The sequence below is a fragment of the Hakea prostrata genome, chromosome 4 (assembly GCF_041222555.1).
Source record: "Hakea prostrata isolate BN-2017 chromosome 4, UWA_Hpros_2, whole genome shotgun sequence".
Classification (NCBI taxonomy): Eukaryota; Viridiplantae; Streptophyta; class Magnoliopsida; order Proteales; family Proteaceae; genus Hakea; species Hakea prostrata.
The window spans coordinates 2,727,662-2,737,195 of NC_142603.1; the positions used below are offsets into that span (position 1 = coordinate 2,727,662).

Consider the following 9,534-nt stretch of genomic DNA (forward strand, 5'->3'; position numbering starts at 1 on the left):
TTTCTGTGTGAAAAAATTAATGGTGAAACTTGAATCTTCCTTCTCCGATTTGGTTCAATACCTATTCAAACACAGAGAGATCAATCCACCAGGAGAGACAGGTGAGTTTGGGAGCATAGGTAACGATTAGAGGGCTCTAGGTCCGTTCTCCTGCCATGAAACCTGCAACTTTCCTATTGGAGGTTTCTCAGAAAGAGCTTCAGGTAATCAATGAAATATGGTTACTACATTTTGGTAAGCATAGCTCTCCAACCCTAAATTATTTTTGGATAATATACTCATCCATTTAAAGATTAGACATTATCAAAAGCATGCTGATTTGAGGTTAAATGGTAGTCTCCACAATAAAGAATTGGAGGACTTTGTACTTTGCTTCGGATTAGTGGCTGGCTGGGGTAGCACTTCTCATCTGACAATTGCTTATGCCAGAGGATGTCTGCTAACCTACTGCTCAATGTCATAGTTTTGCCATTGTATGATGCAGTATGAGGGATGAACTTATTCGTTGTCTCTGATCATTCTAGTTTTGCCGTTGTATTTTTCTTTCGTCGGATGAGAGATCTTCAGCTTGACTCATGGATGTAGCACATATAATTGATGTCTGAACCACATTAATCTCTGCGTGATCCCTCCTTTGATCTGTTCTTGTTCTTCTTGTTTCTTTGTGCTTTCATTAAAAAAACATAATTATTTATTCTGCTAGAGTCTAAGTTGTGGCCTTGCCTCCCATTGCATTATAGATTCAGTTATGTTGATTGTGCTTCAATAGAGTTGATTGTCTCTGCTTATTATAATTTTAAACCTGTTCCATCTGTTCCAGGTTCCAGGAAAGTCTGCCCAGGAATGCTTTGATAAAGTCCATTCTGATCTTAGTACTCCTCCTCACCCCGACCACTTTCCTGGGACAATAGAATGAATTTATCCCCATTGGATCAGAGCAAGTAAACTCCTTGAACCAATTAAGATGAGTGTTGAGAGGAAAAAGACCGAAATTCTGAAGTTGGTCTTTTGTTGTTGCAAAAGGGTCTCGCAAGTCCTTTGGTTTTGAAACAGGTTAAAAACGTATATTTGCATGAGAAATACACTGAACAGCTATATTGATGGGAAGCAAGAAGAAATCTTCATCTTCTTTTGCTGCAAAACATGTTTGCACAATGCAATGAAAAAGAGAACCGTATGCATACAAGTGATAAGGTCAAAATAGCCAAGAATGCTGGTTTCTGGTGAATGCGAGATGATCAATCAATTTAAACATCTCCAAGCAAACAGCTTGGCCGAAAATGATGATTCTAATAATTATTTTGATGAAGATGAAGGTGATCAATTTACTTGATAAGCCTTGCAAAATTCATAATTTACTATTAGTTAATTGGAAGTAGAATAGCTTTGTGAATAGTTTCAATGTTGTGATCGATGTAGTCTGGATTTGTTGGGTGGGAGGGATTGGCTTGGACAATCAGTCTCCGATTCGATTCAAGGATTTTTTTAAGGCAATTTGGAGTGAGTAAATGCAGCTCTACACTGGACTCAGTTTGGAAGGCAATTTGGAGGGGTAACAAGTTGCCAAAACTTAAAAGCTTTGATCTGGAGAGCCTGTGGGGATGGCTTAGCAACAAGCGGAGGCTTAATGAGGAAGGAATCGAGGTGGATCAGCAGAGTCTACACTGTGGGAGGAAAAGGAATTGGTTGAGCACATATTTACTTACTGCCACTTCCAGAGGGCTGTTTGGTATGGGGGTTCAACTAGGGAAATTCGATGCCACTACTATGACTTCCCTCTCAAGAGTTTGTAAGCTCGTGGAGTCTGCTTTCAGTAGAAGGAAAGAAGTTCCGAAGGGAAGCAGAGACCCTATCAACCTTCATCATGTAGTTTCTGTGGAGGGCCCGAAATGATCTACTCTTTGGGGGGGGAAAATCTGGGATCTTATTGAAGTAGTTCAGGCAGTAACTGCTATGTGTTATGAATCCCTTGCAACAAAGACTGCTCTGGAACATAAAGCAAAGGGGGGATCTCACGAGGAGGCTAGCAAGCTGCAGTGATGCCCCCTCCACAGGGTGTTCTGAAAATAAATTGTGATGCATCTCCGAACAAGGCTACAGGCGCTTGTGGCCTTTGTGTGGTCATTAGAGAATCTATATTGTTCTTGCAAAGTTCTGCTCTTGATCAACTGGTCCTGGAAGGAGACAACAGTAGCATTGCATTGTCAAATATGTAGCACTCTCTCATTACACTCGATTCCCCTTCACCTTCAATTGGTAATAGAAGATATCCAGTCCTTGGTCTCATGCTGTTCATCAGTTTCTTTCAATTGTATTGCTAGAGGAGCCAACTTAGTGGCAGATACTCTTGCTAGGAAGGTCCACTTGGTGAGGTGCCCAACCGTGTGGCCATTATCCACTCCATGGCTATTGGATGTTTGTAATCCCTTGACTATGAGCTTTTCACCTCTTAATGAATAGTTTGCTTTCTACCAGAAAAGAAGGAAAACCATCTGATTAAAGACACAAGAGCGAGATGCTAGCTTCTTTTACTTTTTACTAAGAATGAAGAAACCGAAACATGCGAGCTCTATAGAAGCTTTAATTACTATAAGAAAGATGTGTTCTGGGCTAGAATTGCACGAGAAACCCATACGCAAATTAATATTCCTTCTTGGGTTTTACTTCATTAGTATTTGGTGTTGAGCAATGGACTACTCATCTCTTCAAAGTATTCAGTATTGCAAGAGATTTTGATTAGTCTGATTTCAGCTGAGCCTTAACTGATTTCAAGGTTATATTTGGTTGCATTAATGGAAGAGATCTGGGGAAAGGCCACATTGTGCACACAAATTTTTCTTTTTTTTTTTTTCACATCAGACTGCAATCTAGACTTATAAATTTAGTTCCAAAATGCAGACCAAACACTCCACTTTTCTACCACATATTAAAAGAATAAGACTTAGCTCTAAATTCCGAAAAGGAAAAAAACAATCAGAAGTAGAACCCCCACCTAATTATGAGTATCAAGATGATTACCCCGTCCTCACTGTGAAGAACATACCCGTTGCACAGTGAAATAATTGTTTCGTTTTTTTGGTGGAGGTGGGGAGGGGGAGTAAAACATGGTGAACTAATCATTCAATAAAGAAATTGTATAAAGTTGAGTGGCTAGAGGAAGAAAGCAGCCATTACCCATTCGTTAATAAAAACACCAATGGTAGTACCCAAAGAAAACCAATGGTATGAATATCAACCACTAGTTTGAATTGGCAAATTTACTACACAACCTCTTACTTGAAATTCGTAAAAAGAAGGTAGAAATTGAAAAGGAAGAAGCTGGTCCATGGGTTATTGTTTGGGAAGGAAGAAAGATCCAGAGATTCCCGAAAACCATCTCTTTGGGACTTTGGATAGTCAAGCAAGCTTCCTCTTCCTCCTATAATGGCCACATTATTTTTCCTTGATTTGATTTCTACAGGCACCTCCCTCCGTAGCCTGCATTTCTGAATAATGCTTGCTTTATCTCCTCAGAACTTATTATTGCTCTGTGCTCCATCTCCTGTAACACAAAGAAGGAGCAATAATTGAGCTCTGGTGCCAGATTTTGATTTTTAAGAGAAACACAGTAAAGAAATTGTAGATTCAATTGAATTGTGTATAAACCTCAGAGCAAGAAGCATTCAGAGAAAAATCATTGAAGCAGCTAATGACGCATTGTTGAATCTCAATGCCCAGTGATTCTAACGTGGACACAGTCGATAGCAACAGCCCAGGTTTCCCTGCACAGCAAATCTCGACTCTGGTATCCGCATTTCTCCTCTCAACATCAAACTACACAAGATTAAGAACCCCTCAGAAATTTAGATATGAAAAGGATTTTGCAGAACAGAGCATAAGGGATGAAAATAAATCAAACCTTGGGTGTGTTTCTAACTTGGACTTCATTTGATTTTTGCTCCTTGAAGTTCTCCATCAGATTCAACTCATTTGAGCTTTCTTCGATTTCGCCCTGTAAATTCTTAATCCTCTCCAGCAGCTCTTTCATGTAATCGATTGTATCTCCAAGTATGGATGTTCTGTCCATCTGTTGGTCATAAAAGTAAACATTGGAACTAATTTGTGAGGGGAAAAAAAAAACCTAGAAGCAGGGGAATCCTAAAGAATAAAAAACAGCAGATTTGATCGATTGAAACCTTGCTAATCTTGGGAACGACTGATCTGAGCATGGAAAGGCGATCGTTTAGTCGTTTCCTTCTCCTCCTCTCTGCCATTAGATTCTTGGAAGGTTGACCCTCCATCTTCTTGGGTCGATTCTTTCTCTCTACACAGACATCCATGTTAGCCTGCGCTGGCAGCTCCACCTTGCAACTGGTCTGAAGCTTGTTGCTGAGAGCAGCACCGAGTTCTTCATCTTCTATAAGGGCTGAAGGGCACTCTTCTTGACTCGCCGGGAATGGCATTGTATCATATTCTTGTTTCCCAAAAGATGCTAAATCCATCTCTGCAAGTGGTTGTGGGAAGCCATCTTCTAATGGGTAGTAAGTTTCATAACCAAACGAAGAATCGAAGCTGGGCTCTGTGGACACTGCGAATCTGCCGCATGGGGAAGGAGAATAAGGACCTGTCAAACATGGGTTCTGATCATCGAAACAATCTAAGCTGCAGTACTCATTAGTGAACAACTCATTCATTCCTGGGTTCTGCTCATCGAAACAATCTAAGCTCCACCCATTATTGAACAAATGATTCATTCCTGTTCCTGTAGCAGGGAGGCTCTCCCAAGCGTCTCTTCTTAGAGCTAGTAGCTCCTCTAAGAAACCCTGCTCATTGAGTTCCATCTCTCAAAAAACAGAGGTGAAGCTTCTTTGTCATTCAGTTCTGGGAAATGGGTATTTATATACACGCAGTCACGCACTCAAACACAAGCAAATAAAGAAAGAAGTAAAAGAAAATTAATATTGCAATGAAGAACCTGAAACTGTGGGAACATGGAAGAACGTGGAAGTCGAAACAAGTTAGTATATAAACCACATTAAACCCGGATGAGATGAAACTTAGCCTCTTTGTGGGGATAGTATGAGTAGAATTTGCTTTCTTTTAAATAAGTGATTTTTGTGTCATTTTCACCGAAATTTGCAATCCATGAGAGATAATATTTTAAGGTTCCTACAGTATGCTAAGTTTGACCCACAAATCTGTCTGAAACGAAAATGATAGAGTTAGTATCATAGACCCTGTCAGGTTCTTTGTATATATAACCTGTGAAGTACTAATTAGTCATGAATCATGACCAGAAACCAACAGAAAACAAAGCACATCTCACTCTCGGACATGAAAATTGAAAAGTTCTGAGTTGGGTCCCATTCTTTTTGAGTCCAAACCTTGGCTTAGCTCACACATTTCAAATGGGTGGTTGTTTTGTTTTTGTTCTTTCTTCACTTTTTCTCACTGATACCATGCATGAAACTCGATGACCAATACTAACTTGATCCATCTCTGATCTGTCTGTCTCTTAGTCTCAGAGAAAAAGGGAAATTACATCAGTAGATAGCTGTAAAAGCAAGATTTACAACTGTAGCAGCAGCCAGAGAGAGAAATATGGGAGCTCGGCAAGGAGGAATAGCTTTGGTTGATCGAAGCATCTTCAATGATGGTTAGTAAGGAAATATAAAATAACCTACTTCAAATAATTGCTGCTATGGTTAGGATAGAAAGCATTCTTGGTTATTAATGGCAGCACATACGAATTCTCCATAGCCGTACTTGTTGGGTCATTTCCAAGATTAGGGTATGTACGTGAGGATCTTTTCTGAGCCATATAAATGTATACTTTTGCTTGTTTTTTTTGCAAAAACAAGAATGGACTTACAGTATAGCAGGAACTATTTGTAAATTGTATATATATTAGAATCAATCATCAGGGTTAAAGAAACATTGATAGTTACTGATAGGCGATAGCATCTTTACACCGGTAATGATGATGACTGAGCTTAGTACAGAAGAGGCTTATCTAGCTACAGAAACGGTAATCATGAACCAAAGACTCCATTAAAGATTCCATTAATTCCCTGAACCATTCAGTCCTCTCAGTTTCCTAAGTGATTTTACGTCTACCAATTTGACGTTTGTGCAGTAGATTAATCATACGCAGAAGAAGAATGAAGGAGGAGATGATTATGGGTAGTGGGTAGTGACTATAGAGTTTTTTTTTTTTTTTTTTTTTTTTTTTTTTTTTGGGGGTAATGACTATTGAGTTCATAAATCAGAAAACTGGTGGAGAATTTCTACAAGGAAGGTGAATCAACGAGGTGGGCACGGGTCTCAAGGAAGGCGAGGAGACAGGGACCCACCCGGCCGACCCGAACTTCGAGAACACGTGAACTTTCTAATTCAGACAGGTGTCAGTTGACTGGTGCATCCACGTGTGTGACAGTCTTCAGAAACCAATGTAACGATCGTCGATACAATAGAGAAGTCAAGGAGAAGAAATAAATTATACATGAAGAGACCACGAGAGTACGTAGAAGCAATATATCTTTTTTCCCTAGGGTTAGGGTTGGCGGTACCTGAAGGAGAAACCAGCGGCGGGATTTCCCCAACTTATCCGACACCACTGGTTTTGAGAAGAGTGGTATTTCGTACAACAGCGACAGCATGTTTGTGTTTATGTCTCTGAGAGAGTGGAGAGACATGAATAGACGACGTTAGTGACGTACTAATGACATGTTAAGGAATGGACCATCACAGGGAGGCTCGCCCATCCTCTTTGGCTGTCTGTCTCTACTCTCTAGTGTCTTCTGTGCCTCTTTTAGGGTGGGACTCCAATGATCAGCCCACAATATCGATTCAAAACTGCCTCTTCAAAACCGCTCTTCTTCCACCCACCCTCTTTTCCACGGCAGTAGCAGAGTCAGTGAATGTGAATGACACCTTCCTTTCCTTTCATAATCTCTCTCCCTCACTCTGCTCCCCTGTTCTCAAATCTCAACTCTGCCACTAGGGCTTATAAGCTGCACCCCCTCATATCTCTGTTATGAGAAAAAACCCAACTCAAGGCCTTCAGCTTCTCTCTGTTTTCCTTATCAGTCTTAACCAAATTAATTATAGATGATGCGAGTAAAACCCTTAAAAGTAGAGCAGATCAAAGAATTGGGTCTGAATCCAAAACTGCAAGTTAAGCCTTCCAGATCTCATCCCAACCTCCATTCCCTAACTTCCTCCGCAAACATCGGTATTTTTTCGTTGGCATTGAAACAAAAGAACAAAGATTGAAAGAAACAGAGATACTAATGAAGCGAAAGATAGGACAATGGAATGTCCTTCATGAGTCAAAATCAGCACCAGAAGACGAGGGTTCTGGTGCTCTCAATAAAACAACCTTAAGGCCCCAGCCACCAACCCAACCCAACCCAGCAACCCCACCTGATACATATCTTTCCATCAACTATTCCCTGCAGAAATTAACCCACCCCACCTGCCAACCCCCCCTTCTCATCTACCCAGTTATCATTTCTTTCCTCTCATTCGCAGAGAAGGATCAAGGATCGCTTCCTACTGTTTGTCCAATTCTCCCTCATCTTTCTTTCCTCCCTTTCACTTTTTCCTGTGTTAGTTGGTGATGAAAAACATGGTGAGAGTGTGCCGTCCACGTTCCTTCTGTGCCACACCCAAAAACCACCTCTTTTTCCCTTTCAAATTCCTATAAAATATAGAGGAGCAAAAACAGGTTTCTTCCCACATAGCTACAGCAAATGATACAAATTTTTATGGAATACATATATATATATATATATATATGGTTATTCCTGTATCACTTATTGTAAAAGGTTTACTCATCTTATGGAATAAATAAATAATATATATATATATATATATATATATTATTGTCACGGGCAACACTACTTACATGGCTAAGTTCTTGTGGGCGAGGCCCTTTTTTTCTCTAATTTTTTTTCAAGGACTAGTTAACATCATTACCAGCTCATTAGTTATCATAATTTAAACTGAGAAGCCAGGAATAAATCACCAAATAAGGATCCAGACTGATCCCAGCAAATTCCAATACTGCCTGGATCCAAAATGGTCAAGATTCGTCTAAAATAAACCATCACCCTGGCTCCTGCATGGGAGTTTGCTGTTCAGAAATACCCAGAAAGAAGGGTCTGGTTGTACCATGTATCGATACAGGACATATTGGCGGTTTATTATTTGTGACTGATTGATTTGTTAAGGATCAATTCCCTAATAATTAACAACAGTTGATTTGGAATCAATGTCATAAAACAGAGTATCTTATAGGTAACTACTAATACTGATATGAATTGACTGAATAAGACCTTAACAAACCAAATTCAGAATCAATAGGTCTAATTTTTTGTTAATTCAGTTGATCTGTATTGGCATTGTATCAATCAATTCTATCAGATAATGTTTGATATCAGTGATCTTGATACAACATTGATATCCAGAACTCTGTATGGAACAGACTAGTATTCAAAATGTGAAGTTAAAAATAACCCTTCGGGCTATGTGATGTGGAGCTGATGGATCGAATTATAATAGGAAAAAGCAGAAGAATTGGCATTTCAGAATGCTCTCTCTCTCCCATCCCCACTTTAAAAGGGTAAAGAAGTCATTTCAGAGGGGGGGAAGAGGCACACATATGGTGTTAACCTACAATATACTACTAGCATATCCAGCCTTTCCCTCAAATATAGTGGCAAAAGCAGATCTGAGTATCAAATTCCTCCATATGCCCATCTCTATAAATAGAGAACCATTAATGATCATAGAGATGAATCCTACATTGTCTTCCCCACTACAATCCCAGACCTGTGGCTTCCATAACCGATCAAGAAAGGCCCCATTCAACTTGATCATAAGCATTTTAGAGATCAATATTAGCAATTGATAGCAACACCACATAATCACATAAGGCTACTAGCAAGATTTAACACCAGTAGTTTTGTGATACTCACATTAGGTAGTATGCTAACACACAGATGTCCATCCAGATGCAATTCTTATGCTTCTTTTGTGTAGAAGAACCTGCACAAACTTGTATCAGTCAAATCTGAACTTGGCATCATTCGTTGAAGTTTTAGACATAAACCAGATTGTTATGACAATGTGTAGGGGAAGAAATTAGGCTTACTTGACTAATGCAGAAACCATATGACAGAAAACCAAAGTGGCCTGACTTGAGATAGTAACTCCCCCCCCCCCCCCCCCCCCAAGAAGAAAGAAGAAAGGAGAAAGTCGAAAACGATTTTGTTGTGACTACATTAAGGTGCTTCTTTTGTGTGTGTGGGGCCCCAGAGAGAGGACTGGGAAGGTGTGGAATGTGGCAGCCTCAGAATGCTAATATTTTGTACTTGACCTCAACTAATTTACGTCTTGAATTATTCTTTAGAACACCGTGGACAGGGGTTGAAAATCAGTGGAAATCATTGCCAAACATGAAGACAACCTCTCTACACTACGCCAATAAAAGGTATTTTTGGATTGAAAAGGGAATGATGCTAAAGTCGGGAAAAAACCTCATTCCTGACA

General features: G+C 39.8%; 1 protein-coding gene across 1 annotated transcript; it reads right to left on the bottom strand.

Moving 5' to 3' along the window:
- Positions 1-3,010: 3,010 nt before the first annotated feature.
- Positions 3,011-5,324, bottom strand: LOC149017062 (transcription factor bHLH61-like). The gene is made up of 4 exons (XM_089153804.1): positions 4,176-5,324; positions 3,899-4,066; positions 3,646-3,813; positions 3,011-3,541 (listed from the first exon to the last, which is right to left on the bottom strand). The coding sequence occupies exons 1-4, from the start codon at positions 4,818-4,820 to the stop codon at positions 3,455-3,457; spliced, it is 1,068 nt and encodes a 355-aa protein (XP_089009930.1). The 5' UTR covers positions 4,821-5,324; the 3' UTR covers positions 3,011-3,454.
- Positions 5,325-9,534: the final 4,210 nt, after the last annotated feature.